Genomic DNA, 26,598 nt, shown 5'->3' with positions numbered 1-26,598 from the left:
AAAAATTTGTACAAAATCAATGGAACGATCAAGCACTGAACTTGCAAACTAAGCAAGTCATCAATGACTTAGGATCGCTAAAGAATAACTCTAAACTACAAAAAGATTGAAAAATAGAGGAAATGACTTGGAGGGTTATTACATACACTTACATGTTTTAGTCTTTTAATTATTTAAAAACTTATCAGGTTCAGTGTATGTCCATTTTTAACAAATAAGTTTGGTTTATATTAACATAAGTCATGCCTAAGTGAAATTAAATCCTTAATTCATTTTTCTAGTCATTTATCCCCCTCCCTCCGCTGCTTTTTCTTTAAATTACTCTTATGGAAAGATTGTTAACCTTAATGATTCAAAATAAAATCACGAGAAAAAAATATAAATCCTAACTTTGTTCGATGGGAGATAAAATAATGCATATTACTGCTACTCATGTTTGTATATGCTCATTTCTTTTAAAAAGTGAAAAAAATTATCACCAATTATGTCGAGAGAGATTTATTTATATTTAATGGAAGTAAATTTCTTGCAATAGAAATAACATTAAAAGTTCTTTCTCACAGGTTTTGGTTCCAAAATTGTACTCAAACAATTTTATTGAAGAAAAATTGTTTAATTGTTTGGATGTTGGAATTTATGAAATGATATAGATTTGTAACTTTTTTCATAAATAAATTGATTTTATTATTTTATTCATTTTATTTTACTTAGACAATTTTGAGTAATAAGACCAAATCTCTTATTTATCTTCTGTATGAAAATAAAATAAAATTATTTATGAATCGTTAACCGCTAAAAAGGAGAACACAACATATTCAAGTCATTCGCAATAATAATATGCTTCATTTTTATCATAGGTTGAATAAAATTAGGTGTTATATCTTCGTTCCTCATTGATTTTATTTTGATTCGATAAGGTTATGATAGAAGTAGCGGGGATAGTGAAATGACTAAACAATTGGATTATAGATTTAATTTGTAGACATGAGATTTGTTAATATAAATATAAGTTATTCGTATAAAATAAATGGAGAGAGATCAAACCTTATAAGCTTTTGAATACTTAAATGATTAAACCCCCAAGTATATAATTAAGAGAATAAAGTCGATAAATGTATAGTTAAAAATCCAAGATTAATAAGTATTTGAATAGCTAAAAAAATATAAATATGTAGTTAAAAGATTATTTTAGACGCACAAAATTTGGACTAGGTAGAATAAACCTTTACCATTGGAATGTCCTTAAGGATGAAAATGTGACGGGCCGGGGGTGGGATGCTGCGGGTTGAGCTTGACCCACAATTTTTAATCCACCCTACCTCATCCCGCATAACGATTTTTCATTTTCAATCCGCACCACTCATAATTTTTTGAATATTTTCTTTTTCTAGTTAATTTTGATATTAAAAATAAAATTCATAAAAATAAATTCATTTTTTATTAAGTTGTATTTAATTAATAGATAATGACTTAAAAATTTATTTTTAGAAGTCAATTGGAAAACATGTAAGAAATTGTATTATTTTTTATTAAACTAGTTTTATTTATTTTGTTAGAATATTTTAATAATAATGTTATAGAACTCTTTATAACATGTAAAAAAATTTAATCTAAGTTTAAACCAGGTAAAAATCACATATACAGTAAAACCTCTATAAATTAATATAGGTGGGATCATGAAATTTTATTTTTTTATAGATATATTATTTAATCGATAAATTAATATTTACTAATTTAAAGAATGATTTGAGATTTGATGAATGTTAATTTTGATTATATCCAAATTATTTTATCTCACTAATTTATGTATCATATTTATTGATTTTCACATAAACAAATATTATACATAAGGTACAACGAATATATCAAAGTCATTATATCTTACTAATTTCAACCTTGTGATGCTATGTTATCAAGATGTACTATTGAACAGATTTTATCGTAAGATATTAGAAGACTATGAAGTGGACAAACTGATCCAACAAAGATCAATATTTTGGGTTCTATCAATTTTGCAATCCCTGTTTGGATAACAAATGTTCAGCAAGAGATAATAACAAATTATTCTCGACACTGTAAAATTCGTTCGAAAATACAATCTTAGAGTATTTGAATGAACCTACTTATGAAAACGTCATTCATGAATTTGAGGTCATGATTAATGATCTCGGTTATCCAAATAAAATGGATATTAATAGCCCGTTGAATTCTACGGGAGAAAGTAATATATGGTCAGAGGTCCAGAGCTTAGAAGAAATTATGGATACCATCGAAAAAAGAAATGTTGATGATGAAGTTGAAGATGATGCTATACCTTTGGAACCAGTTACGCGTAAGGAAACACTTATCACATCTAGAACCCTTTATAATTTTATGGTGCTGTTCGAAAGGACAACACCAGTGCTCGTGGATGTAATAAGAAAAGTTGTAGATAAGCTTCAATTAGATTATAATTTTAAGAAAAACTAGAACACAATAGAATCATATCTCACTAAATTTATCTTATACATATTTGTACTTTTAAAAAATTATTAATTTATGATATTAATGAGACCATATATTTATACAGAGGTCTTCTGAAAATATATTATTTTATTATCTTATCAAAATCGATGATTTTTTCCATGACCCAATCAAGATAGAAGAAAAATATTATTTTAAAGAAATAATTAATTTATCTAGTATTAATTTTTAGAGACTCTGCACCATCTTAAACCCACCCCCACCCCCACCCCCATTGCCATCGCTAGCTGCAAAACAAGGAATTTTTTTTAAAAAGTGATATTAAGGTTTCAAAATAAATGGGTGGTGACATAAGTCTTAAGTATTGTGTGTAGGTGACAATTATGTGATTAGTGATTAAGGATTGTGGAGTTGCTCTCAAGTTTATAAGTTGACAGTTTGGTACACTGAATTAAATGAAGGGTAAAAGAGTAATTTTACGATACCTATTTTAATCAACTTTTGGTGGAAATTAAATGAGGGGTAAAATGGTAAATTGACTATACAAAACCTAATTTAATCAATTTTGGTGGGAAAATATCGAGCCAAATGAGGAAATAAAAGCCTTTTTCCCCCGCTTCCAGCCGTCGTATTCATCCTCCTCCTCTTCTTCTGCTCTCGTCTTTGCTTGCTTGCTTTCCTTTCTTATGGCTCTCTTCATCTTCTTCTTCTTCTTCTTCTTCTTCTTCTTCTTCTTATTTTCGTACATTTGCGGGTCTTCGCTGATAGTGCTTGTGCTTTCTTCTTCTTGAATCAGTTTTTTACCTAATTTGTAACTGGTGGACCAAATTTTATTTTGTTCAATTGGAATTACTGCATAAGCGTTATACACCATTGTTTCTGGTAAATACAATTAATAGTTATCTAAAATCAATTCATTATCATCTGATCTGGGTACCTGCAATTTTTTTCAATAATTTGCATTAACGTTTCCAACATATTGTTATATATGTTGCAATAGTTGACTATTATAACATATATAGTCATATGTAGCAACATGTGATTTATTTTCACAACAGAACAGTCATATGTAGCAACATATGACTTACATCTCGCAACAGAATAGTCATATGTAGCAACATGTGATTTATTTTCACAACAGAATAGTCATATATAGCAACATATGACTTAATCTCGCAACAGAATAGTCATATGTTGCTACATACGATATAACTAAAAAAATGTATCAACATGTTGATTTATTTTTCACAACAGAACAGTCATATGTAGCAACATATGACTTACATCTCGCAACAGAAAAGTCATATGTTGCTACATATGATATAACTAAAAATGTAGCAACATGTGATTTATTTTTCACAATAGAACAGTCATATGTAGCAACATATAACTTACATCTCGCAACAGAATAGTCATATATTGCTACATATGATATAACTAAAAAGTGTATCAACATGTTGATTTATTTTTCACAACAGAACAGTCATATGTAGCAACATATGACTTACATCTCGCAACAGAATAGTCATATGTTGCTACATATGATATAACCAAAAAATGTAGCAACATGTGATATATTTTTCACAACAGAACAATCATATGTAGCAAGATATGACTCAAATATCGCCACAGAATAGTCATATGTTGCTACATATGCTTATTCTTCATAATTAGTAATTGTTTTTCTTAATTATTTTCTTCAGGTACAATGTCATTATTTGTAGGGATTGATTGTCGTGGTGAATGGATCGAGAAGAAAAATCAATTCATATGGTGTTGGGAGGATAGTAAAAATCGAGGAGCCGGTTCAGTAGGGATGTATGTCGAAAGAAACATTTTGTATGATGAGTTCTTCAATTTAGTCATGCAAAAGTATGGATACAATTGTAAACCGCAAGATCTTGTCATGAGTTACATTCCCCATTTTTTTCATAATGAGAAGGTTTTACCTTTTAGAATAACTGATCAATCTAGTTTGAGTGTTTATTTGGGAGGAACAGAGAAACCGCCAAAATTAAGAGTCTACGTGGAAGAAACTCCTATCGAGTAGGATCATAATGTAGACCAAGGCCAACAAGATATGTTTAATGATGAATTTCATCATGCGGACATGAATAATCCTGATGATGAAACTGGAATAGGTGAAGGTGAAGGTGAAGGTGAAGCTCAAGCTGAAGGGTCGGACCTTGCGAGCAAGTTTCCTCTCACTCCAATAGTTGGCAGCAACAATCCATGTACTTCTCAAACTTCACGTGTGAATAATGTTAGAGATGATGAAATAGGATTTTATAAGGGAATGACATTCAAAAACAAGCAAGAACTGGCAAATTCATTGAAAATTGCTTGCTTGAAAAAATATTTTAGACTGAAAAAGGTGATCAATTCTCGTAATGTGTTTTCCTTTAAATGTTCATGTCCGGATTGCAATTGGTGGCTGAGGGCTGTGAAATTTACAAGTAGTGACAGGTTTTCCATTAGAATCTATGAAAAGTACAATATGTGTGGTTCAGAGCATCTTACATGTCATAATCCCCACGCCACGACAAAAGTCATAGGTAAGTACTTTGAAAATAGGTTTCCTAATGGTAAAGGCCCATCCACAAGAGACATGTCAAATCAACTCCGCACAGAATTGTGTCATAAGGTAAGCTACTGGAAGATTTATAAGGGTATGGAGCATGCTAAGTCTAATCTTAGGGGAACACATGAGCACGGGTACGCAGTGCTTAATGTGTACAGGTATATGCTTGAAGTTGCGACCTAAGGAAGCAAGACGGCATTGTCGCTCGATGAAAATGGGAGGTTCCAGTACTTCTTTGTATCATATGCTGCTTGGATAATTGTTTTTCAAGAAATGAGAAAAGTAATAGCCGTTGATAGCACATTTCTAAGGAGCAAGTATAGAGGAGTTCTGCTATCGGCGGTGGCACAAGATGCCGAGAATCATATATTTCCAGTGGTTTTCTGTGTCATGAACAAGGAATGCGATGCCTCATATGAATATTTTTTTCAAAATATGAGAAGCTTTGTAGATGATACTTATGAGTTGTGCATTATCTATGATAGGCATCCAAGTATTCGAAAGATGGTTTCGAGAATCTACCCTGCATCTCATTATAGTTGTTGCATGAGACACCTTGGGGAAAATATTCGAAATAACTTTCACAATTCAAAGGTAGTGTCACATTTTTATAAAGCAGCAAAGGCGTACGATATATGTGAGTTCAATGACCATTTCAATCAAATAAGAGATTTGGTACCAAAGGCCGCTAAAGCTCTTGAACGTATTGGATTTCACACATGGAGTAGGGCATTTTGCCCGGGAAATAGGTACCATATCAATTGAGTTTATTTTTACTTTATGTGTTTTGTTTGATTTTTATCTGTTGTTGTGTAGATATAACATTATGACGTCAAACATCGTGGAATCGGTGAATGCTATGTTTGATGTTGAAAGAGAATTTCCCATTGTCGCTCTATTTGATGAATAAACAGGAGATTTGCATTGTTATCTCACCAGAGGCGTATGGAACTGGTGCACTCCACAAATAGATTTTTCCTTCAATTGAAAAAGACATATCAGAGTATGTCAATGCGGGCAACAAGTTGTTGGCCCATCAAATCGCTAACTACAAGTTCAGTGTCACTGGTCATGGAGATTTTTGCTACTGTGGATCTACAAAGAAGAACTTGTACTTAAAGAATTTCTGATTTGGACAAAATACCTTGTCCACATGCCATGGCAGCGATTCGATCCCAACATGGTGATGATTTTGGAAATCAGATTTACCTATACTCCTTTCTATATTATTCAGTGGAAAAATACATAATGGCATATTGTCAGGAAATTCACCCTGTGCCAACTGAAGATTCTTGGATTGTCCCTTTGGATATCATACAGAGAGAAATACCTCATCCATATGTTGATCCAAGTAAACCCGGAAGAAGGACATAGAAGAGAAGGCGTGGAGTTGGTGAATCATTTCCAATAAGAAAATATAAGTGTTCAGTATGTAGGGGCTTTGGCCACAAAAAAACTACATGCGCAAATCGAAATGCCCCATAAGAAGTGTTAAGCGTTGTGTTGTTGAATTTTAATGAATGTTTTTCTTATTTGAGGATGATCTTTATTATATAATCTTATTTAGAAATGCCCCAATGCGTGATTTGTTCTTCTTCTTTGTTTCTGTGTCAACACATGTCAAATGTTTCTACAGGATATACTAGATGTGGAAACATATGCAACAAATGTTGCTACAGGCAAATCATCTGTAGCAACATATGTCACATGTTGTGATTCGCCTGTAGCAGCATTTGTTGCATATGTTGCCACATATAATATATCTAAAAGCACACTCCAACGTAATCATTATTTAAAAGTATATGTTGCCACAAATGATTATATGTAGCAACATATGACTCAAATGTTGCTACATATAATCATCTGTAGCAACATATGACTCAAATATTATGACGGACGAATGTTGCAATATACGCATCAGCTGTAACAACATTTGGCTCAAATGTTGCTACATATAATCATTTGTAGCAACATATACTTTTAAATAATGATTACGTGGGACTATGCTTTTAGATATATTAGATGTGGCAACATATGCAATAAATGTTGCTATAGACGAATCAGCTGTAGCAACACATGCCACATGCCGTGACGGACGAATATTGCTACATATAATCATATGTAGCAACATATGGCTCAAATGTTGTGACGGACGAAGCTGTAACAACATCTGACTCAAATGTTGCTACATATAATCATCTGTAGCAACATATACTATTAGATAATGATTACGTGGGACTGTGCTTTTAGATATATTAGATGTGGCAACATATGCAATAAATGTTGCTACAGACGAATCAGCTGTAGCAACATATGCCACATGTTGTGACGGATGAATGTTGCTACATATAATCATCTGTAGCAACATATGACTCAAATGTTTCTACATATAATCATCTGTAGCAACATATACTTTTAAATAATGATTACGTGGGAGAGTGCTTTTAGATATATTAGATGTGGCAACATATGCAACAAATGTTGCTACAGGCGAATCAGCTGTAGCAACATATGACTCAAATATTGCTACAGATAATCATCTGTCCCAATATACTTTTAACTTATGATTACGTGGAAGTGTGCTATTAGATAATACCTTTTGTTTAATAATTATGACTCTTCCGTTCACTCTGTTGAAACGTCATGTCTTGCAACATTTCAAAATTGTTGGCCTTTATAAGAACACAAGAAGGGAGAGATAAGTCAAAAGTTGTCTTCTCTTCTTCTCTTCTTCATTCTCAAAAATGGCTTCAACTAGTTTAAACCTCTTTGAATCCCTCCCGACTGAACTAGTAATTATTATCGTTGAAAGGGTTGCTTCCTACTCTCTAGAAGATTTAGTTAGTGTTAAATTATGTTCTAGGTTCCTCAATGAAGTTGGTAATGAACGTTCTTATATCAGAAGGTTACATTGGCCAGCTTTCCCACTGAACCTACATGAACAACGAATCAACATGCCGTTTCTTTCATGAATATTTGCATAGCATCGGAGAACTTAGAAGCCTTATACAGAAAAGGCGTGGTAATTTTACTATTTTTAGTTCTTCTTCACCTTGCATCAATTTATTTTGGAATCTTAATGTGTTGTTTCTTTTATAGTTTGATTTTTTCAATCGTAATGATCCAACTGCACTGAGAATGGTTAAAAAAGCAGCAGAAGGTGGCCACCGTGGTGCAGAGTATGTGCTTGCCGTAATTTCAATCTTTGAAGACGGTATTTCCATGAGAGAAGGCTTGATGTACATTGCCAACATGAAAAAAACATGCCAATAATAGTGAGAAGATGTCGACACCGTTTGCGGTGCATTTTAAATCGAATGTGGGTGCAAGAACCTAATATTTTGGGTGCAAGACCCATTTGTTGCACTGTGCATCAACCCCAACAAAATGCCCGCAGGATCGATTGGCCCAGAGGAAGTGACGATGAAGATGATATTCATTATGAATTGTGTATTTGTGATTTAAAACTAGATTATCTAATTAAATTTCTTCTGCATACTACTGTGTGGAATAATTTAATTTTATCTGTGTTGAAGACGATGTTGATTTTATTGTTTTTTGTATTTATTTTGAAATTATATATGTGGCAATATATTATATTACATATGGTGAAAATGTTACCTTCACTTGTTTTGTACTTATTTCTGAATTATGATATAACAAATTATGGTCGTATACAACACTTTTCATTGTTATACCTTATTATTATTGATTATTTATGTTCTAAATCACTAAATTTTGGTTCAAATTCTATTTTTCCGTTCCTAAATCGATCGAATTGTCTATTAGTGTCTCCTTGATTTTTCATCTGTAGCAACATATGCAGTTTCTATTGTTAAACTCGCAACATATAACGAAATTGTTGCAACATATAATTATAAAAAATGATTCTTTTGGGGTCTAATTCAATTAAATTATCACGTAATTCGATATGTAACACCAATTTATAGTCCTACAACATGTATAAGTAACAAATTATGATCGTTAACAACACTCTCCATTGAATTATAGCAATTATATTTATAAAGACAATCATCTCACTAGTTCATCATACATTGTCCTAGTAAATCCATATTATAGTTATACCCTCTAAATCGTTGTTTCAAATGTTATACCTTATAATTATTGATTATTTATGTTCTAAATCACTAAACTTTGGTTCAAATTTCTATTTTTCCTTTCCTAAATCGATCGAATCATCTATTAGTGTCTTCTTGATTTTTCATATGTAGCAACATATGCAGTGTCTGTTGTTAAATTCGCAACATATAACGAAACTGTTGCAACATATAATTATAAAAAATGACTCTTTTGGTGCTTAATTTAATTAAATTATCACGTAATTCGATATGTAACACCAATATATAGTCCTACAACATGTCTAAGTAACAAATTATGGTCGTTAACAACACTCTCCATTGTATTATAGCAATTATATTAATAAAGACAATCATCTCACTAGTTCATCATACATTGTCCTAGTAAATCCATATGATAGTTATATAACACCCTTCTAAATCGCTGTTCCAAATGTTATACCTTATTATTATTCATTATTTATGTTTTAAATCACAAAATAATTGGTTCAAATTTCCATTTTTCCTTTCCTAAATCGATCGAATCGTCTATTAGTGTCTTCTTGATTATTCATCTGTAGCAACATATGCAGTTTCTGTTGTTAAATTCGCAACATATAACAAAACTGTTGCAACATATAATTATAACAAATGACTCTTTTTTAAAAGTGTCCTAATGATAGGCAAAGCCATTATGTTTAACAAAAAGTAAAATAGACCCAACCCATTCTAGAATACGTGTTCATTTTCATTTCAAGAATAGGGTTTTCAAAATTTTTCATCTTTGCCGCTTCAGTTTTGGCGCCTTTTTTCAAATCTAATTTGATTTTCTGTCAGTCACACTGTTCTATATTTGATTCGCCTTTGGTTAAACCAAATTTCGGTACTCCAATGGTATGATGTCAAATGCTATACTAAGTCGAATTTGTGATGATGAAAATGATACTATGTTGAATGTTAAAATGTATTGCAAACATGGAGATCTACTTTCAATGCAAACTTCATGGTCAAAAGACAATCCAGGTCACAGATTTTGGTCTTGTCCACGATATCGTGTATGTATGTTTATTTCTAAAATATTTGGAGATTTCAGATCTCTTTATTTTTTTTAATTAAAATTTATTTCTTTGTGGTATTTTAGGAGAATTCATGCAACTTCTTTAGATGGAGGGATCGTGAAGATGTTGATATACGATCCAAGTTCGTTATTCTCCGATTGGCGAACAAAATTAAGGAGTTGGACACTGTTGATGAAAGTCATATCAAAAGAAGTACCGAACGGGAGATGAAGGAGAAGAAAAAGACCAAATGTTGTAGCATCTGGAAGCTAATGTTGGTGTTCTTTGTTTTTTTTTCTTGTATTTTTAAGCATTACCAAGAAGAATTTTGTAGATGATACAAAAGTATTATGTAGTTGTGTACAATCAATACAATTATCATAGTTGTGAAATTAAATAGACGTAGTTTTGCACTCCTGATCAAGCAACAAATTATTATGTAGTCGTGACGGACGAATGTTGCGATATACGCTTCAGCTGTAGCAACATATGACTCAAATGTTGCTACATATAATCATTCGTAGCAACATATGATTCACATGATGCTACATATAATCATCAGTAGCAACATATGCAACAAATGTGTCACATGTCGCAACACACGAATCGTCTGTAGCAACATTTGTGGCACATGTAGCAACAAATGAATCATCTGTAGCAACATGTGACACAAATGTAGCAACATATGCTTGTAATATACTAATAATAACTTACTGCATCAAAAGGAGGGTTAAAAAGATCTGGAATATGCCCTTCTTTGGTAGTTTTTGTTCTTTCCATCAACCATCCCATCATCCTTGAGGATGATCTCTCTTCTGCTGCAATTACTTGGTGGGTTAAATAAGGAATGACTTCAAATGCCCAGGACCGTAAAAAAGGAAAACCTGTCAATACTTAATATAATATAAAAAGATTAAAAACATTCAACTTTACCATGAAATCCCATGGAAACCCAAACAAGTTGCTGGTCTTTTCTCCTAAAGGCCTCAACATGTAGTCGACAGTTAGATGAAAGCTCTCATGACCCCACGGGTAGTTCTTGAAAGCTTCAATATCCTGACAGAAATCGACATACTTTAAAAGTATGTTGTTGCCCGGATCCTTCGGCAAAAGAATATTATGTGTAAATCAAAGTAAGCACAATGACTCCTTGTGCTTCCTTGCTGTATCCTCCCGTTCCAACAAACTTAATAAGTCAGAATTTTTAAAGCTTTTGCCAACAAGGACATCAAGTTTTGCTCCTCAGTTGGCAGTGACTGTTGTCCTGCTTCTGCTACGTTAACTATTTTCTTTCGTCGTGGTTCTGTTTTAACAATGTATTCAGAGATGGGCTCAACAGGAGGATTACATTTTAGCCTTATAACTATGGCAAACTCTCTTATGCCAAAGAAAACTGGCATGCCACAATAATTAATTAGAATCTCATCCTTTCTTATTGAGATTTTTATAAAATGAACCTTCTTTTCAGAAGTTCATACACGATGGTCATTTTAAAACGTGAAAGTGGATCAATGGGTAAATCAAGAAAATGACCAAAACAGCTATTTCTGAAAAAATCTTTCAATTGATTTCTCTTGAGGATATCCCTGAATTTGACGAAAGGTCTTCCCAGGACTGACCTAATGATGCTGTCACCATTAGCATCAGGCTGCAGATGCACATGGAAAGTGTCTGCATTGATGATTTTAATCCCATCATCACCACTAGCATTGAACTCTTCATGAAGTTCTTGTTCTTCTTCATGAACTTCGTTTATTTTTTCTTGTTGTGCCACAACTACTACTTCTGTATTTTCCCCTCCTTCTTCCTGAACTTCATTTATTTTCCCTTGTTCCTCAACTTTTTGTTTTCCATCTTCTTCCTCCACTACTTGTCTTTGTTCATATTCTTTTTGACAGAATTCTATTTCTGCTTGAGAAGAAGAAACTGCTTCAGTTGCAAGATTTTCTAAAAGAGTAGTATTGTCGTTCCTCTTCCTATGAAATTTAGACCTAGCCTTCTTCTGGATCTTTGTTTGGTCAGATGTATTAATATCAAGTTTTCTTTTGACAGGAGACATTATATTTGTATCTGCAACCACAAAAATAAAATATTTGAAAGCCACACACACATGAACTACAACCACAAGTCAAAACAGGGCAATAAGTAGATAAGCACATGCATTTCAAACCCTAATTAAATGTTACCTTACCTGGGAAGATATATATCAACGACGATAAAGTAGAAATTATGAGGACAACACCGCCTTGCTGTTGAGGATGATCTGTGAAGGAAGGACTAAGAGAAGAAGAGAAGAGAGAAGGAGAAGTAGTTGGCAGTAGACAAGAAATAAATAAATTTTGTGAAATACGAAACGACATTTATAGAAGAGAGAGGAGAGAGGAGAGAGGGAAAATGAAAATAAAAGCCGTTTAAACTTTTTTTTTAATTTTGACAATTCAAACTGAGACATATGTTGCTACATATATAATATCTGTTGCTACATATATACGAACTGTTGCAACATATAATTTTTTCGTGTTTATTACTATAGAAATTACATATATAAAAGAGAAATTAGTATAAATAAATAAATCTTGTGGAATACCAAATGACATTTATAGAAGAGAGGAGAGAGGAGAGAGGAAAATGAAAATAAAGTCGTTTAATTTTTTATTTAATTTTGACAATTCAAACTCTGACATATGTTGCTACATATATACTATCTGTTGCTACATATATACGAACTATTGCAACATATAATTTTTTTCGTGTTTATTACTACAAAAATCACATATATAGAAGAGAAATTAGCATAAATAAATTAATCTTGTGGAATACGTAACGACATTTATAAAAAAGAGGAGAGAGGAAAAATGAAAATAAAGCCGTTTAATTTTTTTTTTAATTTTGACAATTCAAACTGTGACATATGTTGCTACATATATACTATCCGTTGCTACATATATACGAACTGTTGCAACATATAATTTTGTCGTGTTTATTACTACAGAAATTACATTTTAATTAACACTTCACCAATTGTTTTATACAACTTATCAACAAAAAGGTTATTCACAATGATATAATATATATAACCACATATCTAATCAGGGGTTGTAAACTCAACATTTTCATCGATCTTAGATTTTTTAGTTCTACGCATCTCTGGGTCTTCATTGTTACTAACGTAACCATTTCGAGCCTTTACAATCCCATAATTCCATAGGAGTGAAACATATCTCAAGCGAAGGGTGTCAGCACTAATTCCACAGATGGTACTTGTAATCCATCACTCAAATACTCAGCGTATGCAGCAACAAAAATTCCTCAATCTCTGCATGGTATATCATCTATCAGAAAATATAATAACATCACATTTCGATAGTCGTAAGACAAAATAATATTGTGATACTTACAGACTACTGCTTTCTTGTTGGGCAATACCAGTAACCTGACTGACTTCGAATGGGTGAGATTTGTTCTTTCCTTGGTAACATTTAAGAACTGATCAGTTGGTTCGCTCATTTTGCTAAAAAAATCCACTCAACTCAAGGTACTTTGGCAACATTGTAGCCATCTTTTGAATCTCAGAGGATAGTTTTCTATTAGACCTATTTGAGCACTTGAAATTGTACACTATTATGCAACGTTCCTTTAATGCAACGACTGTCAAGACCCAATGGAATTCCCCATTATTATTTACAGGGACATAAATATCATCCGTCAAGTGCCAAGGCATTCCAGAAGGTATAACAGACAGTTTCATTATGTCAATGATTTTATCCTCATATTCACTAGAATTGTCAATGTATGTTTTGAAAAAACAACTAGTGGTGGTATATTGACATTCAGACTGAATCTTTTGCTTCAACTTCTTAAGCAAATAGTAAAATATGACATCCACATACTGCACACATGCATCAAACAAGTGTATCAATTTAATTGTATACATTCATGTACTAAACAGTACATATAAAAGTGAGCATGGATTTACCTCATCATTCCAACACCTATTGGGTTGAGACATTACGTAGAACCAGTCCTTATTCATTGAAAATACAACTACTAAATCAAGTTTGTCAACTTTAAGTTATGAGCAATTGACTAAGTAGTGATCCTCCTTGTTTCCTCTGCAATTGTGTAATCATTATAAATCATCATATATTGGACAACAAGAAGAAATTCTAATAATAGTTGAACGACTTTATTTGCTTTACTTTACTTACTTTGCGAGAAGGATGACATTAGTTCAGTTGGACCCTCGCCGTCAATGTTAAAACCTTCAAATGGATATTGTCGCTTCACATCACAACCGACAACTTCGACTTTCTTCCCTTTCTTTTTCGCTTTCGCTTTTTGTTTCTGCTTCTCCTTCTCCTTCTCCGTCTCCTTCTCCATCTCCATCTCCTTTGCCTTCTTCTTCTTCTCCTTCTCCTTCTCCTGTTTTGCCTTCTTCTCCTTCTCCTTCTCTTCATTTGCCTTCTTCTCCCTTTCCTTCTCCTCCTTTGCCTTCGTCTCCTTCTCCTCCTTTGCATTCTTCTCCTTTTCCTTCTCCTCCTTTACCTTCTTCTCATAGAAAGTGTTTGAGAAATAGATTTTTTCAACCTCCTACATTTCAAAGGCTGTGAAGTCTTCTTGGATTTTTGCACATCAATATTATGAGACATTTTCTTAAAAATATCAGTGAGTTTTTCAACACGACTAATAAAATAATCATGTTGCTGCTCACATTCTTCGCATAGACAAAAAAAGCATTTCATGTTAGAAGATTGAGTTGTTGTCATGGATGAAGCTTCTTGTATCATTTCATCTACAAGGTTAATAATAAAATACTGAGATTTTACAATTCATTACAAAATAATAATAGCAGTATGTTGCAACCGATGGATAGTCTGTTGCGATAAATTAACATTATGTTGCCACATATGTACCTGCTGTTTTGCAACATATCCATCTTATGTAGCAACAGATGCATCATATGTTGATACATCTGTACAGATTATTGCAACATTTGAATCTTATGTGGCAACAGATGACCAACATATCAATTTTACAATTCATTATAAAATAATATTAGCAGTATGTTGCAACCGATGGTATAGTCTGTTGCGATAAATTAATATTATGTTGCTACATATGTACCTGCTGTTGCGCAACATATACGTCTTATGTAGCGACAGATGCATCATATGTTGACACATCTGTACAGATTATTGCAACATTTGAATCATATGTGGCAACTGATGACCAACATATCACTAAAATGTGGCAACATACGCTAAAATCATATTAACAAAATGGCCAAAAAAAGAACAACAACAACAACAAAAAACAACTTTTCACTGAATGATAACATTACAGATACATTTCCTCAAAATAAGGATTTTTTGAGTTGACTGATTTTCTTTCAAAAATGATAAATAATACACACCATTAAGTTGATTATTCAGTTTTTACACCTACAGAACATTTTATTGTTCATTAATCCAAGAAAAAAACTTTGAAAATTGTTAAGTATTTCAAAAAATAGCTTACCTATTTCTAGTAAAAAACGATTACAGATCAGAACGATGAGAGAGTAATGGAGGACTGAAGAGGAAGAATAACGACTGCAGAGGAAGAGTAACGACGAATTTATGAATTTCTAAGGAAGAAGATGAAGAAAAGAAGAGAGAGAAGAGAGGAGGGAAGATGAAAATATTTTTCTTTTTAAATGATTTGGTTTGAATTAAAAAAGTGTGATTTTTTGTATTTTATAAAAAATTAAAAAATTTTAAAAATATTAATTTAATCCCATAATTAGTTAATTACATTTTAAAGAGAATTTGACAGTCTCTTGGTCAATCTGTAAAAAAAAAAAAAAAAAAAAAAAGAACGAGACTTATTTGACACCTTTCGCTGAATTTTCTCGCAAAACCCTTGTGTGGCCCTTTCCCGCAGAATCGAAAGTGAAGTGATTTGTTGAAATCTTAGAGAGATTTCTCCTTGTCGTTCCATTGATGAAGCATTTGCAGAAACTGACAACTCCATTAATTCTCAAATGGGGTTATGCTTTTAACAATTCTAGACCCACTTTTGGTTCCTTCCAAAAGGTCAGGTTTTATGCAACTGCTAAAAAATCTAAATTGAAACAAGAAAAAGAAGAAGAATGTCATATACCTCGTGCAGTGAAGAAGGAAGCACAAGCTGCTTTGCTAGACTACTTGCATTCCACTAGAAGTTTGCAGTTTATGGATGCTGAACATATGAGTAAAAACTCACCTTTTTTTCTTTCCAACTTATTACGAAGAATTGATAATGAAAATGATATTAGACGTTCTTTAACTCGATTCTTGCGATATCATCCAATCAATGAATTTGAACCATTCTTTGAGAGTATTGGTCTGAAACCTTGTCAGTACTTGCCATTTCTTCCTAGAGATCTCATCTTTTTGAATGATGATTATAGGTTGCTTGATAACTATCACATCTTGTGTAATTATGGTATTTCAAGAAATAAGATAGGATGGATTTTTGCTGAAGCTCCAGAAGTTTTTAGATATGATTCTGGAGTTCTGGACTTGAAACTTGCTTCTTTTCACGGGGTTGGGATAGATCAGTGTACTGTTGTCAAGCTTGTTTGTGCAAGTCCTCATCTTTTGATTGGGAATGTACACAAGGAATTTTTTCAAGTTTTTGAGGAATTAAAGAAAACAGGAGTTGAATATAGTTGGATTGAGGAGCAATTGAATGGAAATTTTGTAGATTGGAGCCACTTACTCGAGCTCATATGCTTCTTGAACGGGTTGGGCTTGACTGATCAACAATTGGGAAAGTTAATTTGTCAAGTTCCTGGTCTTCTGTTTGATTGTTCCGGACGTACTACATTTTCGCTAATTGGATTCTGGTTGAAATTTGGTATTCAGATACCCGAATTACTTGGTGTATTTCTACACTTCCCACAAATTCCAATATCCACATTTGTTTTCAATATGAGGCAAGGATACCAGTTCTTGATTCAAATTGAGATGCCTTTCTTAGAGATTGGAAATATTATTCATTCATACCCTACATTGCTAGGCTCATGTGTTTTGAAGAAAGCTACAAGCTTGCTAACTACCCTGAATACAGGGAAGAAGCGGCTTTGTAGTGTGATCAAGGAGAATCCCGAATTTTTGAGGAATTTGGTTCGTGGAGCCAAAGTTGAACGGTTACCTATAGCTGAGGAGGAGCTGAGATCCAAAATGATGAAAACTAAGTTCCTTTTGGATTTGGGTTTTGCTGAGAACTCGAGTGAAATGGAGAAAGCTCTCAAATTATTTCGAGGGAAAGGGGTGGAGCTCCAAGAGAGGTTTGATTGTCTGGTAAATGCTGGTTTGAATCGAAAGCATGTTGCTTCAGTGCTGAAAATATATCCGCAAATACTCAATCAAAGGAAAGAGGTACTTGAGGCAAAAATTGATTTTCTATTGAATAAATTGGGTCTTCCACTGTCTACTTTAATTTCGTTTCCATCCTACCTAAACTACACAATTCCAAGAACCACACTTAGGGTTTCAATGTATAATTGGCTCAAAGATCAAGGAAAAGTGGACCCAACATTGTCTTTGAGCACTATCATAGCTTGCTCAGAGAAACTATTCATGAAGACTTATGTAAATCCTCATCCTAAAGGCCTTGAAGTCTGGCAAGATCTGAAAAGAGAGATATATCCTGATTGAGTGAGATATCGTGAGTCGTTCCATCTGGTAGCATTGACAAAGGGAAGTCTAAAGCTTGAAGTCTCTTTAAAGCAGTCTCCTGCTTAAGTTAAGATGATTACCAGTTCTAAATGTGTTTACTTTGAGTGAAACAAAAAGGAGCAGGCATCCAGGTAATGACCTTTCTAATTGTATCGTACTTGGATGTCCCTGTTACTGACCCATTCAATGATTAAGGATTATAATGTCCGTGTTTGCTCTTGAAGTCCACTATTCTTGATTCACCTGTCTTTTCCGCTGGCAATATGTCTAACTGTTTTACTTGCTATTGTTGTACTGTTAAAATTAAAAAATTCTTTGTCTTTGTTTGGAATTGTCTTCTTTATGAACTGTTCTACTCCTTAGCATTGACCTCTCACTAGCTTATATTATTGGTGAATTGAACAAAGGACCATCTTACTCGTATTAGGGGAAAATACAGATTGTAGGAAAATAATGTTTATCTTGTGCCAAGTAAAAAACTAAATTCCAGTATGTGGGCTTATTTTGGTGCTTAGCATTCAGTACCATTCATGGCATATACGCCCTATTTGTGATGAATAGTGCATGTTCAATGTCCTCTATTTTGCATTGTTGGAGTTTAACTTTTCAGAAACCATTAAATAATATCATTTTATGTTAAAGAATGTAATTTACCACTTTTATGAATGTAAATTTGCAGGTCTTTCTTTCTTTCTGCACAGTAGATGAATCTGTTAATTATGAAGAAGAATTGACCAGAATCAGAGAGAATCATTATCACTTTGAGTAAAATCTAACACTGAACTGGATAAACATTTCTGCCAAAATATACAATTCATTAATATTTAAGAAGATAGTATATTACGAAACATCAGAACAAACAGCAAAATAGTCAAAGTGAAAAGAAAAGTTAAGTAAACCATAAAAGAGATATACTAGTATTTATCAAAAACAAAAGAGAGATTTTGTGGATAACATACTAGAATTCAGATCAAGGTAACTGGAGTGTGTTGCGGACATGAATGTTCCTCTTCTTCTCCCTGTTTTGCCTCTTATTCTTCATTTAGCTGCTATGGTGAAGCTCTAACACCAATATGCTCTTTACTCTCACTCTTTTTTTCTTTGTTTAATTCTATTTTTCATTTCATTCTCTTTCCACTGTTTTATTACCTTTCCTGCCTATAAATGGTTTCCTTATTTGTTATTTTTGTATATCCGCCCCATTGGTACTATTAACAGTAATAATCATGCAGGTGCATTATGGATCAAGGTATTAAGCTACATGACATGGAGTGCCAAACCCCACAGCCCACTTTAAGAACAAAAATGCTGCATGTATGCATGCTGTAAACATTGGTCAATGCAGGAGGAGGTGAGGATAAATACAAGTAAAGAAACTGCTTCAAAAAAAAAAAAACCATGTAAAGGAACTGATCCCCAGCCAAAACTACTTTTATCAATAAAAGACTTCCATTTTCATTTATAAATAGCTATTTTTTCAAAGTTGAAACCAAAATTTTCATCCACAAGTCATAACACGCCAATCCTATCTATAGGTACAGTGTTATCCCAAACAAAGGCAATTACTTTCCATATTATCAAGTGAAAATAGAATTAGATACTTTTCTGTCTGATTGTTTCTTTCAATTGCAAGTTAGAAATGCAGTCAGGAATATCAAAGGTGCATTATATTGTTGCTAGCTTCTTTTTACGATCATTTAGATGGTGTTTTGTGCTTCTACATGATCCATATATGAGCTCATATTAAAAGTGAAGAGAAACACATTGTTTCATCGCCCATATCTGCTGGAGGAAGTGCGGTTCATTTAGTCAGTTTATCTTATAGCTATCAAATTGGGAGAGCCCAAGGATATATAAGCCCCACATCAGTTTAATGGAACTGATGTGGAACTCAAGTCCCATTCCTTGCAATAATATCATAACAAACCACCACGCTCCGCATCGTCGTCCTCAACAGCTGTGCACTAGACATTGCTAGCCCTGGACAAACACTGCCATACCGGCGTCACCATCCAAGGCACAGTGGGCATGGAGAGTGATGGGTGTCTGATACCGTTGATACAACCTTAGGAGAACTACACCCTAAAAGCTGGCTATTAAGGTGGGAGAACCCAGGGCTATATAAGCCCCACATCAGTTTCACATGTAACCGATGTGGGACACACAACATACGGTTTGACTCTTTAAGTCCCATTCCTTGCAATAATATCATAACATTAACTCTATCATTAGAGTCAACCCCAACAACTAGTGAGGTTCTGAAACACATAGGAAAGGAACTTCAAGGTTGCATTGATTTATCACTTATTTTTCATAAAGAAGAAAGTTCCCTGTTTTAATTTCTTTTGGGGCCTCCAGTTAGTTGTGTGGAATTTGCATTGATCCGCTTTTTTCCTTTGTATTAGTTGATCTTATTTATACGTGGATATTTTTCAAGGTATTTTCAACATTATATATTTATACTAACCAAAGAGTGAAATATACACCATTGACATCCATTCATGTCCGGACACAAGTCTTCCATCAATTTCCTGATATAAATTCTTACCTTAATTTCTTATTTTTTGGCTGTTTAGTTTTAATCATCAATTAGATTAATGTCACTGATTTATTATGTGCAGCTGTTAAAACATCAAGAACGAAGGATGAAAAAAAGAAATCAAAGCCAAGAGGTGAACAACATCAAAGGTAATTTGGTAGATGATCAAGTAATGGTATAATTTAATTTCTTCGTGAATGGAGAGATTCAACATCCGTGCTAGCATTACTGATTAGCCTTGTACATTCCAAAAGTAGAGAAGAGTCACTCTAATCGCAGGGCATGAAATCTTTTGAGGTTTTATATGAATTTATTAGGGGCAAAAACTTAGTTTTGTTCTGCTATAAGTAAACTTCATTTCTTTGTGTAACTTATATGATGAAATGTTTTTTTTCTTTATTTAGAGGAATGATTCCAACCACCATTCACGTCCTATTCCTCGTCAATCGTCCCGAGGAAGAGAAATTTAGAATTCTCATTCCAGAAATACACTGACAAGAACTTAGAGTTTGTTACTTCAAAATTCAGATTTCAGCTTCCCCTGTATCAATGAGTTCCAGTTTTAACTTTGTTATCTAGGTGTGTTTGATATGATGGAAAGTGTACCTGTTTAGTTGGAGAGAGAACTTGTAACCATTTTACTAAGGATTTTAAATAATATTAGCAACTTGATTCAAAAAAAAAAACAGCAAACCAAATATTGTTTGATGGAATTTTTTAATTTAAAGTTGATATATTGTACAAGTTTTCGTCAAAGTTGTGATATTTCTCTTATATAGAAGAGACAGTTTAAGTAGCTTTTCGACATGTCTGCTATTGGTCATCCAATTGGCAAACAGGGATATTTTTGTCATTCTGATTTCTCAAAGTAATAAAGGTCAATAGGGGTATTATTATCGTTTCAGCTTCTCAAAGGCTGCATTTTGTGTATACGTGTCCTGCTCTCTGTAAATTCATCAAACACGTAGTCTTCTTCAATTCAGCTATAATTTTGAAGGCTTTGTGGTGACCTCCAATTTCTGCTCTTTGTTTCTGCTTTTGCTTTAGTTTTTTAACTTTCTTGTTGCTTCCTTTATATACAAAAGGGAAAAGTATTGTTTGTTGTATATAGAAGAAAAGGTTGCCGTTCTGTCGAAGCTGCTCTGTTTATACTTTCTGTTATCAGGTCTGCAATTTCGAGTTGTTGTTTTCTCCTTTTTCAATTAGATTTCCATATTTCTTTCTGCTAAATTAGGCTGGATTATAAATTCTTTTGTGGTTAACTTCTATGCTATACCGAATATGTTTTTCGGATTTCAAGTTTGTTTGATTTTATTTGGGGTCTACTAATTTTGGAGCTGTAAAGCTCTTGAAATTACAGCTGAATCGGACTTTAAGGTTTTGGCTTTGTGCGTTGCGGCGAGAAATCGCTCTGTCGTGGATGAAGCTTATGTGTTAGTGTATATGTTTGTGTCTGAATTGTTGATGGGCTTTGGATGAATTGATGTTATTCATTGGACCAATTGATCAATAATAATGAATATATAAGTTGCTTAGCAGAAAAGATGTGGAACTTTTGTGAGATTAAGATGGAACACAGTGATGTTGCATGATTCATTGAATGAAGTGGCCATATGTGGGAACTTTTGTGGGAAATTCACTTTTGTCCATGTAGATGAGTTGTGGAGATAAAAGATGGTGCTAGGAGGGTCTTTGAAGCAATGCAGGTACGAACTGTTGTGACCTGGAATACTATGATCAGTGGGTATTGCCGAAATGATAGTCTTAAAGAGGCCCTAATGATTTACAGGAGAATGGAAGATGCTGGTGTTCACGCTGATTGTGCCACTGTGCTTTCTGTGTTGCCTGCGTGTGGGTGTCTGAAGAACTTTGAGATGGGCAGAGAGGTTCACTCACTGGTCGAACAAGTAGGTTTTTGGGACAATTTGTCTGTTTGGAAAGCTGTCGTTGATATGTACATCAAGTATGGAAGAATGGATAAAGCAAGGTCGGTTTTTGAGAAGATGATCGATAGAGATGTGGTTACTTGGACTACTATGATCCACGGTTTCATTTCAATTGGTACTTAAAAGATGCACTATGGTTTTCTCAAAGGATGCAGCTTGAAGGTGTAAAGCCGAATGCAGTAACTCTGGCATCCCTTCTTGCTGCATGTGCCAGTTTGCCTCATTTGAGGCTTGGCAAATGCCGCATGGCTGGGCTATCAGGCTGGACCTTCAGGTTTCAGGTTGATGTTAATGTAGAAACTCGCCTTATTGACATGTATGCTAAATGCAATTGTTTTAGACTAGGCTATCAGGTATTTACAAAGACTAGCAAGAAGAGGACTGAGCTTGCAAGAGAAGCGGTAGAGCTTTTCAAGTTCATGTTGTTAGATGCTGTTAAACCTAATGATGCAACCCTGAAAAGTGTACTTCCTCATTTGTCATTGAAGCTGATCCAAGGCAAGCGTTGAGCATGCACAATTATCTTGTAAGATCTGGATTTGTTACAAGAACTGAGGTAGCTACTGGTTTAGTTGATGTATACTCTAAATGTGGAAATTTAGATAATGGTCACAAGATTTCAATGGGATACCCAAGAAAGAAAGGGACATAATCTTGTGAAGTACGTTAATTGCTGGTTATGGGATGCATGGGCATGGCGAGACTTCTTTTTCACTGTTTAATGAGATGGTGCAATCTGGGGTCAAACCTAACGAAGTCACTTTCACCTCGATTTTGCATGCTTGTGGTCATGCTGGTTTGGTGGATGACGGTCTTTGTTTGTTTAGTTTTATGCTTAAAAATCACTCTGGTAGTCTTAGAACAGATCATTACACCTGTATGGTTGATCTTCTTGATCAAGCTGGCCGACTTGAGGAGGCATATGAACTTATTAAAACTGTGACTTTTGAACCAAGTCATGCCATCTGGGGTGCATTACTTGGTGCCTGTGTGATACATGAAAATGTGGAACTGGGAGAATTGTCTGCAAGGTGGCTGTTTAAGCTAGAGCCAGAGAACACAGAAAATTATATACTATGGGGAAAGATCTATTCTGCAGTTGGAAGATGGAAAGATGCAGAGAATGTGACTTTTTGATGAATGAAGTCGGACTGATAAAGGCGCCAGCTCAAAGTGTCATTGGGTGACAGGTAGATGATTTCTTTTAGTTTCCTTGCAAATAGAGTTAAACGGAGACTGCAGGGTGAGGGTAACATCTGAGAAATATGCAACAATAGGACCACAGCTAACCCTCTCAAGTCTCCGGTGGTGTTTATAATCTCCTCAATTATTTGCTATTGTAATTATGGTTTCAACTCACAGGATTTAGCTGGACACTTTAATTTTTTTCGTTGTTTCCTTCTGCTCTTAATTCTCTTTTCTGTCATTTTGGTTTATTGTTGTAGGTTCTCAGCAAAGTTCGTCTAATCTTGTCATTTGCTAAACAATGGATGGAACTCCTGGAAAATTAATTATCTTGTCATATGCGGAAAAAGAAAACATCATCAGTGCACCATCATCACCTGCTCCAATGGACACAGCAGGAAGCAGCAAAAGGAACATCGAAAATCCTGTCACAAAAAATAAAAAGACAAGCAAGAGGCCACTTCCAATCACAATCATTTTCTAGAGGTGAAGACTCCCCTTCCAAAACACTATAACAAGGTATATAGACTTCTTCCAGAACTACTACTTCCTACATTCAGAACTTCAACTAAGTGCTGTGCTTCATTTTGTTTCAGTGAAAAGCCATGTCGGCGACACCTTTGCAGTGTGATTGAAGCCATTTTTATCAGTGAAAAGCCATGTTGGCTACAGTTTGCAATATGATTGAAGCCATTTTTTGTCACTGCAGCAAGCATTATCATAACGGATCACTTTCCTTTTGCCTATGTAAATAGAATGTACATACCTATGTCATAAAACTTGGCTCCACCACTAATATATAATTTTAGTTGTGTCACACTTGTGCAATTAATATGAGTTCTTCCCAGAGATCAAATTGAACGACGAAGTACTTCCCGTCATTTTTGAAGATCAAATACATTTCAAGGACGTCTACATCTTCCTACATTTGAGAAATACACTATTGAAGACCCTCAAATTATAGAGAAGTTTAGGAGAGAGGAATCAAGAGAACACCAGAATTATACTAACAAGATTCATTAATAATAATTATATTTTTGTTTTATTTATTTTGCTTGCAGTAACCTGTAGGATCGATTCTGCTCTTCATTTCTTTCTCTTGCAAACAAGAAACTACAAAGTCAACTACTGCAATGACCTTCATAAAGAGTAGTCATTTTTCATACAAGTATTTGCTGATCTCAGTCATGTTAGCCTGATTACTCGGCATAAGTTCAACAACAGTGGGTTAGATAGATATGTACACTTCACTTCTTTGGAGATGATGAAAAACAATAACTACCATATGATGGTCATAACTGCAATACCTAGTGACAATCTTGCAGCAGTGTTCTTTGGAGAATTTTCTCAAATTGGCTCCAACTTTGGTGAATATGAAGATTCAATGAATTCTCCAACTTCAATGAATGTCAATGCATTGATGGCTGACTTACCCGACATGGACGAAATTTTTTTAATGATGGAGCAAACCATTGAAGCCTTGAAAAAATTCGTTGATGAAAAAAAATCTTAATATTGCTAAACTTATGAATAAGTTGGACACATTCACACTCGGAGAGTCAAGTCATGTCCCCACTTGTCCACCTGATTTTGATGCACGAAACAAGGATGTTTAGGAATCTTCAGCGAAGTTAAAATTTCATAAGGAGAAATAATTTGCTTCAGTTAGAGCATTATCTGTCCAACAATTGCAAGACATGATAACAAACATTATCATGGCTCAATATGGTGGAACACCACAAAGTTCCTTGTACATCTCCAAGTCATATACCAGATGGATTGATTGTCTATCAATGTCAACAAACTATTAACCATTAGAGCTTCAACAATTTGGTGGCAAGGGGAACCCAAGGCAGCATATCACACTTTGTTGATACTTGTAGCAATGCTGGAACACATGGTGACCTTTTGGTAAAACATTTTGTTCGTTCACTGAAAGGGAATGCATTTGAATGGTATATCGACCTGGAACACGAGTCCATTGATAGTTGGGAGCAACCTCGAGAAGGAATTCCTCAATCGTTTTTACAATACTCGTCGAACCATAAGCATGATAAAGTTGACCGACACTAAGCAAAGAAAGGAAGATCTTGTGGTGGATTACATCAATCATTGTAGATCATTGAGTTTGAACTACAAAGATCGTCTTTCTTAAATATCTGTTGTGGAAATGTGCATTCAGGGTATGCATTGGGGATTTCTGTACATATTACAAGGAATCAAACCGCAAACTTTTGAGGAAACACGAGCGCATGACATGGAGCTGAGCATCGCAAGTCATGCGAAGGCATCTCCTTTTGCTGATCTGACAAAGCAAAAGAAGGAATTCAAGAAACGTATGACCTCAAAAATCCATACAAAGGAATCTATGACGGTGAAAGAAACTTCTGTAAAGGTTACCACCAAGAATAACTAAAAACGGGGGAAGCCCAAAGTCAATATCTAAAGGAAGAGAGGCAATGTCCCACTTTGAAAGAATTAGAAGTGAAGGTCTACCAGTTTCTAAATTTAGACGTACCTATGATTCTTGATGAATTGCTTGCTAAGAAAGTCATTGATCTTCCAGAATTAAAGAGGCTCGAAGAAATCAATAAGGTTAGTGATCCTAAATACTTCAAGTTCCATTGCGTCCTTGACCACCCGACAAGTAAATTCTTTATCTTGAAGGAGAAAATCATGATGTTAGTTAGTGTTGGAAAAATCATTGTTGACATGGATGAAACATCAGAGGCGAATCATGCTAGTGTAGCACCCAATTAAAAGAAGTGCTCAAGGTCCCAAATTATGCCAAATACCATTTCCTTTCAATTCAAAAGTTTCACACCTATTGAAGTTGATTTTCCAAAGAAAACCGTTGAAGGTTCACTAGAGATAGACAACAATGAAGCTGATGGTTGGACTCTAGTTACTCATAAGAAGCACATACACCACAAATTTCATAAGATACGAATTCCTAAAACAAGAGAAATAAGGAGTGATGTGAATCAACTACAACCATTAGAAAGCGTCAAGCCTTGGACTAGCCAAAAGATCAATGATTTTTTATT

The 26,598-nt window shown here is 34.1% G+C and overlaps 1 protein-coding gene and 2 pseudogenes across 1 annotated transcript; 2 read left to right on the top strand and 1 right to left on the bottom strand.

The window, feature by feature from the left end:
- Positions 1–14,112: 14,112 nt before the first annotated feature.
- LOC114076468 lies at positions 14,113–14,630 on the bottom strand (annotated as a pseudogene).
- A 1,423-nt stretch (positions 14,631–16,053) lies between these two features.
- On the top strand, positions 16,054–24,368 carry LOC107015484 (transcription termination factor MTEF18, mitochondrial-like). The gene is made up of 5 exons (XM_015215772.2): positions 16,054–18,012; positions 19,114–19,232; positions 20,503–20,569; positions 23,812–24,070; positions 24,148–24,368. The coding sequence occupies exon 1, from the start codon at positions 16,160–16,162 to the stop codon at positions 17,858–17,860; it is 1,701 nt and encodes a 566-aa protein (XP_015071258.1). The 5' UTR covers positions 16,054–16,159; the 3' UTR covers positions 17,861–18,012; positions 19,114–19,232; positions 20,503–20,569; positions 23,812–24,070; positions 24,148–24,368.
- On the top strand, positions 22,121–23,805 carry LOC114076486 (annotated as a pseudogene).
- Positions 24,369–26,598: the final 2,230 nt, after the last annotated feature.

This window comes from Solanum pennellii, chromosome 3 (assembly GCF_001406875.1).
Source record: "Solanum pennellii chromosome 3, SPENNV200".
NCBI classification, from domain to species: Eukaryota; Viridiplantae; Streptophyta; class Magnoliopsida; order Solanales; family Solanaceae; genus Solanum; species Solanum pennellii.
The sequence above is the reverse complement of the archived record's forward strand: the minus strand, read 5'-3'. Positions and strand labels throughout refer to the sequence as shown.